The 20,818-nt window shown below is 34.7% G+C and overlaps 1 protein-coding gene across 4 annotated transcripts in view; it reads left to right on the top strand.

Moving 5' to 3' along the window:
* The window catches only part of LOC145662452 (dipeptidyl peptidase 1-like), a 92,769-nt gene that overhangs the window by 54,696 nt on the left and 17,255 nt on the right, over nucleotides 1–20,818 (top strand). For all 4 annotated transcript variants that reach the window (XM_081728041.1, XM_081728043.1, XM_081728042.1 and 1 more), the window contains 2 exons: nucleotides 11,006–11,189; nucleotides 13,992–14,103. In XM_081728041.1, coding sequence (XP_081584167.1) covers nucleotides 11,006–11,189; nucleotides 13,992–14,103 — 296 coding nt within the window. The remainder of the gene's footprint in view (nucleotides 1–11,005; nucleotides 11,190–13,991; nucleotides 14,104–20,818) is intronic.

The raw sequence follows: 20,818 nt of genomic DNA, 5'->3' as shown, positions 1-20,818 counted from the left end.
TAAGATCAAGAGGGAAAAAAGAAAATTCAGCGTAGCTGTTCAAGAAAATGACGACATAGCTGAAAAATTTGTTAGAGGAATCTTCTTCGATGGAAGAAAAGACCAGACCCTAACGCAAGCGAAAAAAGGAAAAAGGCAAATCGAAGAAGAACACTTAACAATAGTCGAAAAACCAGTTTCAGCATATTTGGGCAACGTCGTGTCGAAGTCTGGTAGTGGAGAGGACATCGCCTCATTCGTGTACGAATTTTTGGATGAAAACGGAACTATCTGCAAACGTTGGTAGCAGCTGGTTTTGACGGTACACCAATCAAAACGGGAAGATTTAACGGGGCTCTACTTTGTTTGAGATAAAAATGACTAAATCGAGAACTTCAATGGATAGTTTACCCTCTTCACGCAAATGAACTACCGCTTCGTTACTTAAGAAGACATCTCGACAGGGGAACATGGGGTTCAGAAACTTTCGGGACCCTTCGGAAGGAAACTCGACAAGTGCGAGGAAGTGCCCTTGGTAAAATACCAACCAATAAATCTTGACTGGTTGGATAAATTCGCAAAGGTGAAAGATCTCAGTGCGGACCAACAATATTTACTAGCAATGTGAAGAGCAATTCATTTAGGATACTGTTCTTCAAACTTGGCGAACAAGAAACCCGGTCCAGTGGTCCAGTCACGTCGGCTCACCACGGCATGTCGCACTCTTCGTTTCTACATTAGCACAATGAGACTTTGCGAGGCATTGGTGTGTCTTGTACAATACATCGTCATGGTTGTCGCCCGGGTCTGATTTGCCATCCAGGAAAAGCGATCGTGCTGTGAAAGACCACGGCATTTATGGAATTTGGGACAACTAGCCCAATTTCATCCCACGGAACCTAAGCAGACAGTATACTCTTTATTTTCCGAGAATTCACAGTTCCTAAAACAATTTTGACGCAAACGATTACTACGACATGGTGAAGTGAATGACCTTGTCCCCAACAGAAACTCTACTCATGAAGATGCTCTCCGACGACGGGATTGAAGAAAATATTAAGTCAGCTGCAATACCCAAAGAAGAAATAACAGCGTTTCCGTGGCATACCCAAGCAGTAGAGTGAATGGTCCCTTTGGTGACGCAAACTTCTAAATCCGTGTCTGGGCCGGCAGTGCCTTGATTTCTAGCAAAGAAATGCCAATATTTGTGTCGAAAAAAGACTACTCCATCTAGGAAAAGTAAAACAAGAAGTGAGGACTCAAGCAAGTAAAACTGAAAATTAAACAGAGCCGGAAGGCGGAACTAAAAGTGGACGGAACTCGAAGTGCAGCCACCTCCTCTTAGTGAGTTCTGTGTTATTTTGTCCAAGCAATAAATGATCGAGAATGTTGATAATGAATTGCATTACAGTAAAATAAAAATAATAACAAAAATAAATAAGTAAACTCTACTCTTAGGTTAAACAAAAATAAATCCATTTTTATACATACATATAAAAAACGCAACATTGTTGCTTTAAGCGTTGAAATTTGGCCTATTTAAGCGAAGAACTGCACACAAGTGTGCTTTGGGAAGGTAAATTACGTGTAGTTCAAGCTACCCCTAATACTGAATGTTTTAAAAAAAACGAGAATATATGTATTTTACACTGCAAAAAACGTGAGATACGGTACCGTGTAGTGCATGTTTCATACATTTTCCGTAAAGCCTCGATGCTGTACATAAAGGCGTTGAATAAAAATTCTGAAAAAAAGAAAAAATGGCACACTTTGCCCACTAAAAGACACCCTTTAACCGCTTCGCCGAACCGATTTTTCAAAGAGGTTCAAATTCGGCCCACCCTAATATATATACACTATAGTGACTATTTAGGGGCAGAACTATGAATGGGAGCTTGTAATTGGCTGAAGGAAATGCTGACTTCTGATTGGATGAAGGATGCTGGTTCCTGATTGGCTGTTGTTCTGGCTACGAGAATGGCTTTGTTGAATGTTTGTTTCAACTCAACTCTATATGGTCGGCCCTTTTCAGGAACAGAAGCAGATATTCAACATTTCATTTCTCGTAGCCAGAACAACAACCAATCAGGAACCAGTATCCATCAGCCAATCACAAGCCCCCATTCATAGCTCTGCCCCTAAAAAGTCATTATAGCATGCTCACGTCTCTGGTCTCTTCATCACATTCCCTGAAGATGATTGCGATGTCTGCATTCGAAACGTCGGATGTCAATACATTCACCTGGCTCATATCCCGAGAAGACTTGCTAAAGTCACGTCGCCAGGAAAAATTCAATTCTTTCTTCAATAAAAGTAGAGGTTACATTTTTGGCCAATATAGATTACAAGAAGTTAGTGTCTTTAGAAGTAGAATGTATACCATGATTCCCTTACCTTAGGCCATAAACTGTTCCCGAGTTGTATTTTTAATTCAGCAACAACAATAATAACGACAACAAAAGCGTGATTTTCATTACTGAAATCAAATAATCAAATAAATAAATAAATAGGGCTGTCTACCGCCCGGGAAGAACGTGCTCCCTCGGGCAAGCCTGGGATTCCAAATTTGGGTTAGACTCTGCCAGACTGTGATCATACCGAGGGATTCGGTAGTCTATATGAGCGTATTCAAGGAATCTGGGCAACGACGAGCATAGGAAAGAGGTAATCTTGCCTTTCAACGCTCAGGTACCACGCTTGCAGAGTATGGTAGGCTTTGACTCGCAAACAAGGCCACCTCTACCAGTAGGTAACTAGTAGGCACTCAGGACTTTGATCTGGGTGGTAGTGGGTGTATCCCACTACCTTAGAGAATACAGGTACATCACTAATAGGAATCAAGATTGAGGGCAAATATTGAAAGTAAACAAGGACATTTCGTTCACATACAGAGGAACAACAGCCTGGATGAATCTAGCAGAGCAGGTCCACACAGATAGACTAAAGATCGCAGCTCGCAGTGAGTGACAAGCGGAGTAAAAATTGATGGTAGATCACTTTCGTATTAAGAAAAAAAAAACAAAAAAAAAAAACTTCTTTACATTGAGAATTATCCCGTGTCACCGGTCTTCTATTGACATATATTGTATCGGGGTTTCTAGCGGGCCGAGGTCATGTTTCGGCCCTTAATTCCGACCGACCACGTGTCGCAGAGGGCTGTTGAGCACATCGTCGGAAGTTGAAATTTGCACCAGCTTTACTAACGATTAAAACCTCTTCTTTGCACCTTTTTACTATTGTTGAAGGGCTATAGGTGGCGGTGGAAAGTCCACAACTGAACGCCTCCCAGAAAGTCTTCTACTTCACCTTCATTGTCCCATGGATTGTGCAAAACTAAAACCGCCATTAAGTACAGGCACCAGGGTAGCCATCAATATATCGAGACATAATGGCAATTAAATGCTTCATTCGGTAGTGGCAGCGAAACTTGATAATTTTATCGAGGGCAACTTTGTGCAACTAAAAAAACTGAAGATGACAAGAGTATAAATTAGTATAAAGTGCCTGGACTTGATGCATGTATAGGAAATTACACAAATTTCACAAGGTATACCACAAAGAAACAATAAGCATCTAAATACATACACACAAATTCGGGACATTCAAAGTTAAGGAAACTTAACACTTTTTAAACACGTGTTTGTTTCGCAACCCATCAATTACATATACTGTTTTTGAGGCTCCTAGTATCAAAATTTGCTATATCTATCTAGTTTTGTTTCGAGTAATTTGCAAAAACGTGTAGTGAATCTTCATATATACACGTACAAAGTCCTATATTTCAACTAGTTTTTTAGTATGATATATCAAACTTTCAAACAAAATACTGCTTCCATGGAATTCCTTTAGATCAAACATATAACAAACGATATATAACCAAACTTCTATTTAAAGAATGGATTTGGCGGCTTTTAATACGAAGTGCTTCATTTATTTTCATCCTTTTCATGTTCATTGTTCATAGAATGAATGTATAAATTGGACGCGTCAGAAGAAATGTAAATGTACAAGTTTATATATTCAAATCTTCCATACCATATTTAATATTTATTTAGAAACTAAGTTTTTTATAATTCCAATTTTGAAATAAAAATATATAGCACACATCTTGTGAAGAGTAACTTATATGCTATTACACTATAGTTTTTAGTCTAATAAACTACGGACATTTTTATGATTTAATAATACTATTGCTCACGAACTTCAGAGATATTCTCCCACAGAGTAGAAGAGTGCTTAAGTAGAGAGTACTTCACTGACCAATGGAAACAAGATGTTTTATGTTCCAGTAGCAAAAGCAGAATAAGTGATAATTACATTTTATTGAACATTAGGAACAAAAGAGAATTACAATAGTGATAATTTTAAAAAAAATAGTTACATCAAATTCGGAGAGAGCTCAAAAGTGGCAAGAGTGAAAGGAAAGATAATACTAACAAATAAATAAGGTATGTTTTTATTTCATTCGGCTTCAAACAAAGTACAAAATGTTTTGAGAAAGCTTAATTTTAACACAGTATTAAGGAGCTCAAAGAATATAGAGAAAAACTTAACAGGATATAAGTATTTCTTCACTAATTCGTTGGATTTCGCAGGTGACTGTCAAGTTTCATGCATAGAAGAGCAATGCATATGTCGGACTGAAAGAATAGATTCGTGATGTCAAACACAATAGTACTCCAACAAGTTCCAAAACATTAAGTGATATAAAACACAATAGTAACAAAGTTTAAAAAGAAATCTTGGTAGTCCATAGAAAGACAGAGAGATCTTTCTCATTCGAATAAGAAATCAAAGTTCATTTTCGACATAGGCACTCTGGACAAAAGTGGAATAATGTCATTGTTATATTTACTGTTATACGAATGACGAAAGAAAAAGCACAGTTTTACCGTGAAAGCCCGCACTGAAAGCCTTAAGATGTTTGTATTCACAAGTGTTAGTATGCAGTTGTGTTATCTGCGCAAGTGATTTCCATCTACCCTGTTTAGTTTACGCTCACTTCTTTTTTTAAAAAAAATTTTTCTTCCTTCCCTTACCTACGTCTTGGCATTGTCAGTGAAGTTTTTACACTTTTTTTTTTTTTTTTTCAAAAAAACTTAGCAAATCCATTCGAGGATACGAAAGTGCAATGCAAGCACTTTTTCAGCTTTCTCATGGCTATATTGCTAGCGTGTTCGTGTTCAGCGTGGGAGCTCATCTGGTTGTAACGTCCTGGGCGGAACCACCATCTACAATGTAACGTATATATATATATATATATATATATATATATATATATATATGAATCACCATTTAAAATGTAAATATTTATTTATATTTTACGTTACATTCCAGCCCACAGTCCGTATAATACTTAAAATATATAAAAACGATCAAATCACATTAAATCAGGCACGACAAATTATATCAATATTACCTTTATTCTCCGAAACTTAATTAATTATACTTTTCTTTTTCGGTTGTCATAGCAACGTTTTAAACAAGTAACTATCTGCTGTTATGATAACTATAAATGCAGATTACACCTATAAAACCAACATACACTTTCAGCTGCTAAGATTAAATCTTATTTCTTTCTCTTTAGAATAAACAACATATATATTCTTCTTTTTTTTGTTACTACACGACAGATTGTATACTTCTATGCACCGTTGCCCAAAATCAAGATATAAAAATAGAAGAAATTACAAAATAGATATGCAATATCGTTGTATGGTTCGGTTTCCATGTTAACTGTAAGTCCACGTATCATTAGCTCGGTGCTGAAAGGGATGCTAAATTTTAATTCAAGCAACCAACCAACCATTTTTTGAGCTTATTTATAGAATAGCTCTTCAAGCGGTTTAACTTAGTAATGACAGTGACATAAGAATGACAGCTCAAGCTGTGACAAATTAGAGGTGGTTAAGGACTTATCCAGTTGCAATGATGGGAACAGACTTTGGGGGAGATGGTTGAAATTCAGCTTAAATGTAGAAGAAACTATGTAGATTCTATATTCCAAAAGTAAATTGTCCTAAAATGGATGAAACATAGTCAAAAAGTACGAAAGATGGAAAATCAATGTCAATGGAAAATGAATGAAAAACATGAAATCGTCCACATATCTCAAAACCTATAATAAGGAGATGGCTAATTGAAAGCTTGTTGCAAACACATAATGAACAGCTTAACAACGATGTATAGCACGCAAGGTGAATATGGATAGAACATTTTCAAAAGTCAAGTTGTTTGACTAAAATCAATAATAATGATAAAGTATATGCGAATTACCTAGGTCGCCTCAAGTGGATGTTACCTGCTTGAAATATCTCACATCTGAATTTGGAATCTCCAGACTCGATTTAGCACGCAACGTGACTTTTGACCTGATCACGTGATACAGGGTGGTCCTTATTGAACACATCACAATTGATACATGTAAAACTCTATGCGTTTCTGGACCCTAATAAACAATCGGAGAAATAGTTCTCGCATACCGACAGAACCGACCTACAAAAATGCTTGTATAAATGAAGAAGACAGGGCAAAGGTCTTTAATGAATATTTTGCTAGCAGCTTTGCTTCTTTCCTTCCCCTACCCTCTTCAACCTGTTTGTTCTGAGTCTTTGTCTTCTATCAGTACCACACCGACTGAAGTAGTCTCTCTTCTCTTGTCATTGCCCCAACAGCGCGCCTTAGGGCCAGATAATATCTATACTTGCTTCCTACGTAGTGTTGCGAGTTCGCTTTCTCAACTCCTTTCGGTTTCACTAAATCGTTTTTTCGAAGAAGGTGTCTTTCCCACAAGTTGGAAGAGAGCTAATATCACTCCTGTTCATAAGTCTGGTAAAAATAAAAATCTGACCTCCTCCTATGTGTCCTCCTATCGACTTATTTCCTTATTATCTCCACTCTCACTTGTTTGTGAGAAGATAATTAAAAACAGATTCTTTCAATTTGTTGCTTCATTCATAAACTCCTCACAACACGGATTTTTGCCAGGAAAATCTTGTCTTACTAATTTATCAGTTCTTCTGTTCGGTGCTGTGGACAGCATCTCAGAAAATTCCCAACTCGACATTTTGCATTTGGAGCTGCCTAAGGCTTTCGATTCTGTTCCATACCATCTTCTTCTATACAAACTCGGTTGTAGATTCAATATACATGGTAAATTACTTAGTCTTCTAGAAACATATCTCAGTAATAGGACACAACGAGTTTCAGTTTCAGTTTACTTTTCTGACTTTATTCCCGTAACTTCTGGAGTTCCTTAAGGCAGTGTTCTGGGTCCACTTCTATTTTTATTATACATGGACGATCTGCCTTCTTTGTTCACATACAGCTCTACCAACATTTTTCTATTTGCTGATGATTGCAAACTCTACAAACAATTAAATCAGAGTACGATGCTCTTGCTCTTCAGCATGATGCTTCAATTCTTCTCAACTGGTGTAACTCTTGGAAACTTAGTTTAAACATCGAAAAATGTGCTTATCGTACGATTTCTCTTAAAAAGGAAGCTATAAACCATATCTACAAAATTGGTCATCAGAACATAAATCCTGTCACCTCTTTCATAGATCTTGGTGTTATCATTGACAGTAAGCTGCCTTTTGCGGATCATATAAGCACAATATCTTGTTCTGCTATGAGAAAACTGGGACTCCTTTATCGCTTCACTGACATAAAAAATCCTAATTCCTTAAGCTTGTTCTATAAGTCATATGTTGCTCCCACTATTGAGTACTGTTCTCCTATCTGGTCTATGGCCTGCCCTACTCATCTGAAAAAATTAAATTCTGTATTTAATTTCGTTTTAGCCATTGTATCCTACCGAGTACCTCACCTCCGAACACTTTCAAAAATGAAGTTTTAACATTTATCAAAATCAAACCTCCCCTAGTAAGAAACAAAATTTCTGACCTAATATTTTTGCATAAAATTGTAAATGACCTTATATCATGTGAACAGTTGTTAAGTCAGATCAATTTTCGTGTACCCGCTAGAACAACGCGGTCTAGTGATCTCTTTTACATTCGAACTGCGAGAGTTAATATTGTCCAAAGGTCCCTTCTAAGCCGAATTGTTAGCACGTATAATCAGTTCCCAGAAACTGGAGACGCTTTTTCAATTGAGCATACCTTCAGATCATCTATAAATAAACTATTTGTGTAATGTTGCCATTGTACTGTACCATCTTGATTTCAAATTGTTATTCTATTATTATGTTACAAATTATTAAAATGTTTCAGCGTAAAATGGCCTAGTGCTGTATCTGAAACCTATTATAAATAAATAACTAAATAACAACTAAATATTTTAATAATATTTGGCACAGAAAGTGGAGATGTTACTATTGTTAAGAATAGAACGTTTCTCTAGGATTATAACACTATGAATTCTGCCTGTGCCTTTTTGATAAATTTGCTTTGATAATTTATTCTTACTACAGTATGTTTACTACTTAATTTTTCAAAAAATAATCTATTAAAAGAGAAGAAAACCAAAGTTTGTCCCGAATATTTTCACACTCTTCACAGAAACTTTGAAGTTTTGTGAAACTGTTTGACACTTTCAATTACGAATCGGAGTAAGACTACAAAGGATATTTGGAAGTAGTGCTATTACAATAACAAGATAATTTAATTATAAATCTAAAGGTTAGCAATAAATGACCTGTAATATATTCTTCATGTTAATTTTCTTCGAACTTCTTTTGGAAATATGAAGATGTTGCATTTAATGAAACAATAAAATATATGCAGGGTGTCCCACATAAAACCGGTACTACTCATTGTCTACCTACCTTCCACGCAAAAGACATTTTAAATTACTTCATATATAAATATTGCAGAGTTACAGACTTAAAAAAAGCATGTGTCGCTATATTGTTACATCTTACTTAAACTGCTTAATTAAAGCTTTTGGTTTATAGCAAATGCATTCGGCTTATATCGGACGCTTATTCTTCATCACATTCCTAACAGATCCTGTAGTTCTCCATTTCTTGTACAGATCTTGAATTCTGCTGGTTGAGGGAGGCTTGATACCAAAGTATTTCACCACAAACATTTCTTTAGTCTCTTCAGTGAAGCCTGTTTTTGTGTAAAATTCCGCGATACCAGTTCAGCGTTCAATTGCTAATTACACTATTTCTCCACGACGATTACTTTTACACTGTTGAACTCAACTCAACAATTACGTCTCCCTAGAAGTAATGAGATATTTCAGTGTAGCCAACTATATGAGCCTAATAAGCAATGAGCCCAACACCTATGTATTTGTAAATACCAGAGTGGTAGTAAGGCGTACTGATTTTAAGTGTCAATATTAGTAATAATATAAGCCTAATACTTCCCTGAAGCATCTTACTTTTGTTTTTCCCTTATTTTTTAAAATACGTATTTTGCGAATAAGAGGTGGGAAACGATTCAGTATGTTCGTGCAGAAATAGTAACCTTAATAAGGAGGAAAAAAAGTAGAACAATATTTTTCAGTATGGGAAAAATTATGAGTTACTCACTTTCTTTGACGCATTAATTATTTTTTCTACGTAATCATCAACCATAACATTTGAGTTGTTACTATATTACAAGCTGTTACATGCATACCATTTACGACTAAAATGGGATCGGTTTAATAATTTTAGTGCACAATATATCTATGGGAGGATAATATTAAGATGGATCTCGCAGAGATAGGAATACAAAGTAGAAACTGGATGCAATTAGCTAAGGATAGAAGTCAGTGGAGAGCTTTTGTGAACGCGGCACTGAACCTCCGGGTTCCATAGGCCATAGAGTTAGTTAGTTAGTTAGTTATATATCTATGTCTAGATGCTACTACAGGATTCCTACTGGTCACGGAAGTAAGGAAAACTCCGGAAAAAATGGTGCAGGTCAGGGAAGCTCAGGGAAAAAGACTGGAAATAAGGGAAAGTCAGGGAAATTTTATAAGAAATATTAATTGTACACCAATTTCAGCTTAGCCTATCATTATATTACCTATTTGGTAAGATACGTAGAAGGTACACTCATGTCTAAAATGATTGTCGCATATCTATAACTGTCTTCTTGTAAGAATATAATTTGATAATGATTTTGCAGGGCACTTTTAATACTGATACTATGTGTATAATCGGGAAATGTATATTTGTGGTAAATTTCATAGGAAGAGAATTATAAATACAAAATTTAGAATGAGTAAAACAAAATGTTGCTAAATGAACAAGAAAGTTTTATTTTCGATTTATTGTTCTTATTTACTGCTCCTTTTGACATGAAATTTGCCATATCATGTCTTTGCCAATTATACACATACTAACATTATAATAAATACCAAGCGAATTTGTTATCAAATTTTTTTCCTACAACAACATATTTATAGACATGCGACATTAATTTTGGACATGAGTGTACATATGAGAAATTGGTTACTATTTGTCTCTATAGAATAAACGTTCTCATATATTAATATTCACTGTTATTTGTTCCTTATTTATATGTCAACGTCATCCAAAACCTGTTATGAAAGTCAGGGAATGTCTTGACAAAGGTTAGGGAGAAGTCAGGGAAATAGATTTCTTCAGATCGGTAGGAACCCTGTACTAATAGAAAGATAACTCCAGTTAGAAAGCAAGGACATCTAAGAAAAAAATGTTTATCAACCAACAAACATTTGTACTAGGAAGAAGATTCTACGAAACTATATTGTTTTCGAACAACGAAATTTTTTTACTAAAAGAACACACTGGCGATTCTGCAGATATATCGCTGGCATTGTTTGCTGTTAGTTTTTACTTAGATCCTTTCGATGTGTGTTGAAATCTAGATATTAATATGAAGATGTTTCAGTTCTGCAAAATCTTAATTGATCTAGCTATCGAAAGTTGAAACTAAGTGCATTTTGAAACTTAATGAAAATCACTAATTTAAACTATAATAATAATAATAATAATAATAATAATAATAATAATAATAATAATAATAATAATAATAATAATAATAATAATAATAATAATATGTTGCTGCTATTTTTGTAGGAATCAAGGATATTGCGGCAGCTGTTATGCATTTACTACCCTTGGAATGTTAGAGGCTCGTCTTCGGATTCTTACTAAGAATATGGCAAAGAATGTATTTTCTCCTCAAGATATTGTCAGCTGTGGTCAATACTCTCAAGGATGCAAAGGTGGATTTAATTATTTAGCCGGAAAGTACGGAATGGTAAGAATCTTATTTGTAATTCTTAATGTAATGTAAATTTATTGCGGAGTAGCAAAAAATCCATAATTTTATTTTTAAATGTAAAATGTTTTAACTTGTTAGAGAATCATGAACATGGAATAGGAACAGAATTTTAAACAGTTTAATCAGGTGTGTAATATTTACATTGTATGCTTCTTGGAAAAAAAAAAATTAAAATGTTTTTAAATTTGTGCTCAAACGCAACAAAATGCTACTTCCTTAAGCACAGAAACAATGACTTTTCTTTCCTAGAATCAGCAGTTATATTCGAAATTTTTAGTTCTTTAGTTCCGTATGATTCACTGCTAGTGTATATATCTTTCTTTCAAATCACAAATGACCTTAAAGAAAATGAGTGCAGTGATTACCATAAGTAAATGGATCACTTGTTTCTTCAAAATTGTATTGTGCACGTTAGTTGTATTGTTACTATTATTACTTCTGCGTCCGCCAAGGAAGTAATGTTTTTGACGGAGTATATGTTTATAGTTTCTTTTTCTTCCACTGACATTGTACAGAAAATATACGAATTTCACAGACTGCATACAAAGGTTGTCCTGCTTTTATTTAGATTATATTGTTTTCTTTTCTTCTATTTCATAACCCGTGGCACAGATTTGCACTCTCTAAATGTTTATTATTGTTATTATTATTATTATTATTATTATTATTATTATTATTATTATTATTATTATTATTATTATTATTATTATTATTATTATTATTATTATTATTATATTTTTTAATGTGGGGCTCTTTTAGGGATCCTTGTTCAGTTCCACCATTCACAATATTATACCATACGGCTCATGGACCATGGTAAATTCTGCTATGAAAAGTTTCTTGTGCCCCCTTTGCTTGATGCCCTAAGCACGTACTTATTTTGCTTAACAGTCAATCCATCCATGTTTTTATCTCCTTAAAAGAAACTCTTATGAAATTCGTTTGTCAATAACTTTAGAACAAATCGTAAGGTGTTGTTTGACATATACAGAGAAGACAACACGCCGTGTAGGTTATCGGAAACCCTACTCAAACTTGTCAACTTCATCTAAAATTGTTGATGAAGTAACATGGTGACTCACTTGAGTGATACGATGGTTTGGAAATTCAATCAACTGCCATATTGACCTGTAGTGTACACGTTTGTGTTCGTTAGTCTCTTTGAGGTTTTTCTCTTTCTTCACCTTTGTCATTCTACCAAATTTTCCATCATGATTCATTTTCATCTAATGGGGTAGTGAAACGCATACTATAACTTACAAAAAGTAAAAACGTAACTGGCTGGACCTTTACTCGAACCCAGGACGTCCGGCATACCGACGATGCGTTAACCACTACGACATCCAGTCCAGTTCCAGAACAGCCGTTCACTTTCTCAGTTTCAAGGTCGGCGCTCTCATTCTGGACCACGTGGGGTTGTACCACAGACCCTGCTGTGTTTGGACAATCCTTGTGTCCATATATATTGAGCACCTATGACGGTTGTAATTTCGTATATATATATATATATATCGATGAAAAAGGAAACAGCCAATTTTTAACACACACCAGATCCAGTGTATATATGAATTCTATAATTTACAAACAGTGAAAAAGTGACTGACTGGACCGAGAATCGAACTCGGGTCCTCCGGCATACCATGCGGATGCGTTAACCACTATACCACCCAGTCCGCTTCTCATGCATATTACTTAATCAGAAAAAGTGCTCACCAAAGCATTCATATAGCAATTTGATGCATACGTTTCAACGAACTACTGTTGTCATCCTTAGTGCGCATTCCTAAACAAATCACGCTGTTTACACAACTACATATTCTGATTAGTTTCCTTCATTGTATAATTGGCGCAATGATTCTATGGGATATCTATGCTGATTCTTCATATCAAGTGAAGTGATATTTGCAAGTTAGCACAGCAAAAAATGTATAATTTACAGGTATCTTTAACCTGACAATGAAATTTAAAGGCGGTAATTCAAAATCCTTTAATACTATTTCTACAATGGAGGTAGAATATGTAATCCTATAAGCAGCGTGATTTTTTAAGGAACACACATGAGGATGGATCAATAGGTCATTGAAACTATACGTCGGATTGTATAAGGGTACTCTTATGAGTACTCTTTAATTTACAAGGGATATACGTCTAATTTCACAGGCAATTATTTAGAGGGAGGTCCAGGAAGTCTGGACCCTAAATTATTCCAACTTGGCCCTTCTGTCACCATTAGACATACTGATAAGTTGCAGGCCATTTATTTTGTGTATATATCACAATTTCAGTAGGGTAATTTGAGAGGAAAGATGGAAGAGAGAGATCTCCTCTAATGCTTGAATTTAAATGTGTATGGTGAAGTAAATTTTCAAGAATCAGCCTCAGTTACTATCCCATGTTAATCGATTAAAAAGCACAAGTTGTATAATCTGAAAATATGTTTAATTTATAATGAAATGGCGCATAATTCAAACCTATGTTGCAATTGTGGAAGGAGCGAAAGGTTGCAACGGTTTTATGGGTGTTAATTGCGCATGTTGCTTATCAATATCGTGTATTGGTTCAAAATTTGTGAAAATAAAAGAGTAATAGTAAGTGTGTGACTAAAGATAGTCTATGGATTTTCAGAATTAAAGGTGAAATAATAACAGTCACAATTGTTTTATTTTAATTAAGATATATAATTTTAGAGTTGATTAGGTTTTAGAAAGCTTTGAGGAATTATTATCAAGAAGTAGAAAACCATTCTATTAGAAGAATTACTGAATTTTCTTTTTACAGGATTTTGGTGTAGTGGATGAGAGTTGTAATGTATATTTAGATAGCGATCATGTCTGCACTACTAACAAAACTTGTCTGCGGCATTATGTGTATAAATACGAGTACATAGGAGGTAAGAATTTTGTAAATTATTGTATTAATAAGTTTAGTAACAAATAAAACACAGTTCTGACCAGAGCAGAATGAAATATATTAAAAACTATACTTACAATTTGTTACAGTTTCAAGGACCTAACGTCCTCTTCATCAGACACAAACACTGAAACTGTAACAAATTGTAAGTATAGTTTTTAATATATTTCATTCTGCTCTGGTCAGAACTGTGTTTTATTTGTTACTCTACTTATCCAGAGCCATGGAGTTTGTTCATAATAAGTTTAGTGTATCAATTATAGACATAATTGGAAATTTTCTTTAAAATAATGACTGATTTTTTTTTTTTTAAACAGAAATCGACTTAAAATAAGGTTTACAAAATCCAATACCTAGTTACAATAACTAATTTGTAATACGTCCGAGAATCCTAAGCTTACGATATTCTAGAAAATAGTAAATCTTTCCCAAAATGAGTTTCCTACATTCATTCTAGAAGGACTTTTCTCAAACTCTAGATAGCTAAATCCTTTTTTTTTTTTTATTACTTGTAAAGTTAACTTGAAACGCTTTGTTATTTGTCTCTGCCCCACATCACAAAAAAAGGGTCTTCCAAAAATCTCTTAATCGCCTCCAAATGAGATTTCTCAAGCTCAATATTTAGCCAAATTACTTTCTCGGCTCGAAAATGGTGAATTACGGCATTTTATGACACCACGAAAGATCCTCGCCTAAAACGATTTTCTAAGTCACCCGTAAATGATTTTCTTTTCTTCTTTCTTTTCCTTTCCTTCTTTTCTTTTTTTAATCAAGGTTTTGCTAAACTGCATTGTTGTGCTTGAATCTTATATATTTATCCTATGGAAGTACGAAAACTGAAGTCTTTTCGTCAGTAAACACTCCCGGAAAGTGGGAAAATTCAGGGAGCATGTAATGATTTTGGCCATATGTGTATTAAGTAACAGATACTTGAAGGTTTCAGGCATATTGTTGCAAAGTTTGATCGGTTTCCATTCGTAAATAAGGAAAGTACATGGTAAAAAGTATATGTGAGTTCCATGGTGCCTATGGGAATGCATGGTGAATTATTTGCTAAATAAATATGGTGATATAAGACAGTGTTAGTGATAACCAAGGTTTGCATATTACACTATAGTGCTTGAACTACATCTGGTACAAACGGTTCGTAAATATGGTTAAGAAATAAAAACGTTACAAGTAAAGACATGTCTCTAATAAAGCATGTTGCTTATTTCGTAATTAATACATTGAGTGAAATTAATGTACCCGTTTCAAAATTTCTGTAAAAGTGTCAGAGGATATTACAATACTGTTGTGTAATGTAAAGCCTAAGCTTTTATTTTTACTAAAATTTCAAAATCGGCAAATTAAAATCGGTGCAGCAATAAGAAAAATACAGCCATTTTAATTGGAATGTGGCATCTACTGGAAAATAATATTTGTCTACATTTTGAACGGCAAATCTGTGCAAATTAACCACCTACGGTGCATTGTAGTGTGCTGCCTCTTCAAAGTAAACGGAACAGCGGATTTAAGTAAATAGCAAATTGTCTTTAGGATCATTACAAAATCATCGAAGCGCATTATCTGAAAGAAACTTTTTGAATTATCGATTATGATGACAGTTCCTTCTTGGTACACACTTGAACTAGTCAATATTATTTGGGATCATTTGGGTAATATCAAAGGAGATGGTGATACTCAGAACTACCTTACGCGTGGAAAAGATAACTTATCTACTGGGTATTACAGAACATCTTCATATGGAAAAACACATATGTATATAGGCGTAAAACTGTTTAATAAGCTCACAGAAAGAGTTCGTTTTTCAACTCAGTGCACAACCTGGTATTAAATAACACATTTTATACAGTTAAAACAAGAGCATTGCATTTATTCTAGGTATTGTATCTGTTTCAAATTCTAACGAATTCTATACCATTTTGTATAAGTGTACATACTGCAGATTGATTAATAAATCAAATCAAATCTATTTCACAAAAACCATTCAACACCTTTAAAAATGAATTTTGTACAGGTGTCTTCAAATGAATTCTCCAAAAATTGCTCCTAGATTAGTTATATCAAAACTGTCTCTAAATACCCAGGAAAATTTTTCTAAATTAGCTTACCTAAATAGTTTCCTCACACCCGAATGTCGATAATTTGTCCCATACCATGAGAATCACCCCAAAATGGAACACGAATGACTTTCCTGGAGTCAACCTTAATAATGTCATTATTTTTTTTCAAAACCTCTGTCTAATGACGCTATCGATCGGGATCTAGATTTCTCGTATCTGGGATTGGTTTGCTATAAATTATTACTCTTTAACATGAGCCTCCCTGCAGAGCCTTCAAAATCAGTTTTGCCGAAGCTAACACATGGGTAAATCCATTTCTTGATCGAATATTATAGATTGATTAATCATGTAAGAAGCATGAGTTCCGAATACATTAAGTTTACTCCATTTTATCTATCCATCTATAAAATAAGGCACCTGCAGTGAGTTTCATCAAAGTCAAAAGTTGGTTTGATAACTTTTTCTATTCAAGAAAAACTTTAGAGTTATTATCAAGGTAAACTTTAGAGCCAATATTCAAACATTCAAACCAGCAATTGTCTGTTTGGAGTACAAGATATTAGAATTATATAACATTAGCTTCTATTATTCTGGATATTTAGCAATGCGATCAAAGAATCATTCCTGTTAGTGCTGTAGTTGGAAACATCTTAAATTTTGTATGCACAAAACATGGTAATAGTGACAAATGAGCAGACCCTTCTTAATTCTGACAAACCCTTTATGACTTGAAAGCTAAGTTTAAAAAAATCAGAATGAACATGTATCAAAAATGCTTTTTTTGATATATATATCTATATATATCTATCTATCTATATCTATCTATCTATCTATCTATCTATCTATCTATCTATCTATCTATCTATCTATCTATCTATCTATATATATATATATATATATATATATATATATATATATATATATATATATATATATATATATATAAGTTACCAAAAATAAAATATGAGAGACAGAATGAGTAAAGACATAATAAAAGAACATAACCAACAAACTATGACATCTAGCAAAGGCGGATTTCTCATACATTAGGCAGTTTTTATCTATGAAACTATTTTTTAAGCTATTTTCATTCGGTCGGAACTTTTCGATTTTTTTTTTTTTTTTTTTTTTTTTTTTTTTTTTTTTTTGTGGCCAACTAGGAGATAGAATACTTCAGTACGTCAGTTTTAGATTCAAGGGTACATCTTCACACCATTGTATAATTACATAGTCATAAGCACTAAACTGTTTGGTCAATTCTAGAAGGATGAGATCTTCATAATTTTTTGAATATGTCTAGTACTTCTTGCAGGTGTACTTCCGGAGAAGGAGGGGGCGTTTTGATCCCCAGGAATATTACTCTTATACAGGTCATTTCATTTAGCAAATACACACCGAATCTAGTGCCCCAACAGCCTTTTCATGTTTTAATCCTCTAACACCCGCGGACAAAACTTTCTGAAAGCAAGCTTGTATAGGTCTCTTGTTATACTGTTCTTAAACTACTACATTTTCGGCTCAAGAAACATTATCTACAGTCATCAAAAATATTTAAAATTAGTGCGAAATTGCATAGAAATTGTTGTTGGAAAGAGTCATTAGGGGAATTAAGTTTATCCCAATACAAATCCTTGACTATTTGCTACATGTGATTTCCAATGTTATCGCTTGGCGACACTATGTGCACTGATTGACGTTGTGCATGTGGCGAGCACTGTTTCAACACGCCAGCACTTACATTCAAGAAGCCACCTACAGCGTACACATAGCTGTCTTGTTGATCTTATTGCTAGTACACTTGTAGGCCAGTACCATATTGATGATATCATGCGTGGAAAAATCATCGGACAACTGGAGAAGGATTTGACCCAGTTGTAAGTGTCGCATGAGCTCGATATGCCACAAACTGTCATCTCAAAGGTCAGTGAATATTCCAACAGGACGAAAACGTCCCTCGGAGGTTTCATGGAGGCTGTCCAAGGAATACCAATGCTTTATACAGTATTATCACTTATTATGCTTATGTTCTTAAATGTTCGCGATTTACTTAACTGATAATGGACTGTCTTCTAACAATGGAAACTTCCAATACTTGTTTTTAGTTTTTATTGTACCTTACTAATCGCTGGTTTTTAACTAACACTTAAAATAAACCACAAAGTACATATAATAACTGCACTGTGTTCATTGCACTTAAATAACAAACTTAACTTTAAAATTATGGAAGAAATGTTCTGCCTCGTGCCTTATGCACCGTCTCTCTTCAACACTTTCCATCTTGAATAACAAATGAAATCTAAATTTCGTAGAAACAGTGTTTCCAGTTCTTAAAAATATTACTACATAATATAAGACTTAACATGCCGCCCGCCAAAAAAGGGCTAGTTACCTTTTTTTTTTTAAAAAAAAAGAAAACAAACTTCACATAACAACAAATAAAATAGACTAAAACCGGAAATAAATATACTTTAACATGAATGACATTACGATTCATCATTATTTGGTAAAACATAAAGTCCTCTAATTGAGCGTTTATATAAACCATTGTAAGTTTTAACAGTAGCCACTCGAACCAAACCGTCAGGTCCAGAATGCACTTCAGTGATGACTGCCAATTTCCACGATAGAGGAGGTAGCTTATCTTCTTTGAGAACCACCAATTGACCTGGCTGTATGTTGGCACAGGTTCTCTTCCACTTATTTCTTCCTTGTAGTTGTGACAAATATTCCATATACCATCTTCTCCAAAACTGTTGAAATTGTTGTTGGATCCTTTGCCATCTTTGAGTTGAACTAATCGTCTCCTGATGTAAGTCACGTTCTGGTAGTGCTGTCAATGGTTAACCAATAAGAAAATGACCAGGAGTTAATGCTACTGGATCATTAGGACCATTGGATAATGCTACAAGAGGTCTCGAAATTAAGCAAGCTTCTATTTGTGTGATTAATGTTGTTAATTCTTCAAACGTGAGATATGACATTCCCATGACCTTAAGTGGTATTTAAAGGACTTCACTGCACCCTCCCAAAGACCACCGAAGTTGGACGAATATGGCGGAATAAAATGCCATTGGATTCCTTCAGTAGTTGCAAAATTCTTAATTCTTCCTTGATGGTCAGCTGTATGCAACAACTTTGCGACTTCTTGAAGTTCCTTGTTGGCACCAATGAACGTAGTTCCATTGTCGCTATAGATATGCTTGCATTTACTTCGACGAGATATGAATCTTCTCAAAGCAGCTAAAAATGCCTGACTAGTAAGATCACTCACAACTTCGAGATGGATAGCCTTTTGTTGCTAAACACACAAATACTGCAATGTAGCACTTCACCTTTGTTTTTGACTTTCTGTTACCAGTTTTGATGTAGATAGGACCGGTAAAGTCAATTCCAGAATTTGTGAAAGATCTTGTTAGTTCTACTCTGTTTTGGTAGTTGTCCCTTAATTGTTCTGGTCCAGACGCCTTTAAACTTTGACATGTAATACACCTTCTAATAACTTTCTTGATGGCATTTTTACCATTAAGTATCCAATACCTTTGCCTTAGTGATGCTAGCATTAACTGACATCCAGAATGTAGCAATCGCCTGTGTTCATGTTCTATAATTAGTCTTGTTAGGTGATGATTTGGTGGTAGAATAATTTGATGTTTAGCATCAAATTCAAGTTCAGACATCTTTAATCTTCCACCAACTCTTAGTAATTGTTGATCACGTATGAAAGGATTGAGAGACAAAAGTTTGCTCTTATTGCTAACTCTTCCACTTTCTTTAAGATCAGCCATTTCCTTAGCATAAACTGAATTTTGAACTTCTTGTGTTACTCTGATTAAAACTTCTTCAATTTCTTCCAAAGTAAGAGCGTCTATATTTCTTCTTGATGCTTCTACTTTAGCATTCTTGGAAAACCGCATGCAATAAGCCAAGACTGTCTGAAGTTTGTTCAAAGTAGAGAATCTTTCGATTATACTATTATCTTGAGTTGTCACTAAGTAAATTGATTTTAATTTCTTCTGTTCAGGAATCTCTCTGAGTGGGGCAGGCTCTGTCTTAGGCCAATTAAGTGAAGAACACTGTAACCATTGAGGACCGTTCCACCACAAATTATTATGTATTAACTTGTCAGGACTTGTTCCTCTTGATATAATGTCAGCAGGATTGTCACTTGAAGCGACGTGTCTCCATTCTCCTCCCACTTCTTGTACCTCAGCAACTCGATTGCCAACAAATGTTTTCCATCTATTTGGACTTGCTCTTAACCATGCTAAGACCACCATAGAATCTGTCCACATATATACCTGGGATATTCGTTGTTTTAATGCCTTAGTTACCTTCTTGACAAGTTTTGAAGATAACACTGCTGCACATAACTCTAAGCGAGGCAGGGAAATCTTCTTTATGGGCGCCACTTTGGACTTAGCACATAATAGCTTCGAAGTAACTTGACCATCCTTGTTGACGGATCTTAAATACACACATGTTCCATAAGCCTTTTCTGAAGCGTCTGAGAAAGCGTGAACTTGAATGTCTATCAAGGTACCCGACTGAAGAACCATTCTGTCTACACTGATATCTGATAATGAAGGAATAAATTCAAGTACTGTCTTGCATCTTTGCTGTAGTTCTTTA

The sequence above is a fragment of the Thermobia domestica genome, chromosome 10, assembly GCF_964235325.1.
Source record: "Thermobia domestica chromosome 10, izTheDome1.hap1.1, whole genome shotgun sequence".
NCBI classification, from domain to species: domain Eukaryota; kingdom Metazoa; phylum Arthropoda; class Insecta; order Zygentoma; family Lepismatidae; genus Thermobia; species Thermobia domestica.
Note: the sequence above shows the minus strand (reverse complement) of the source record. Positions and strands in the feature narration are given on the sequence as shown.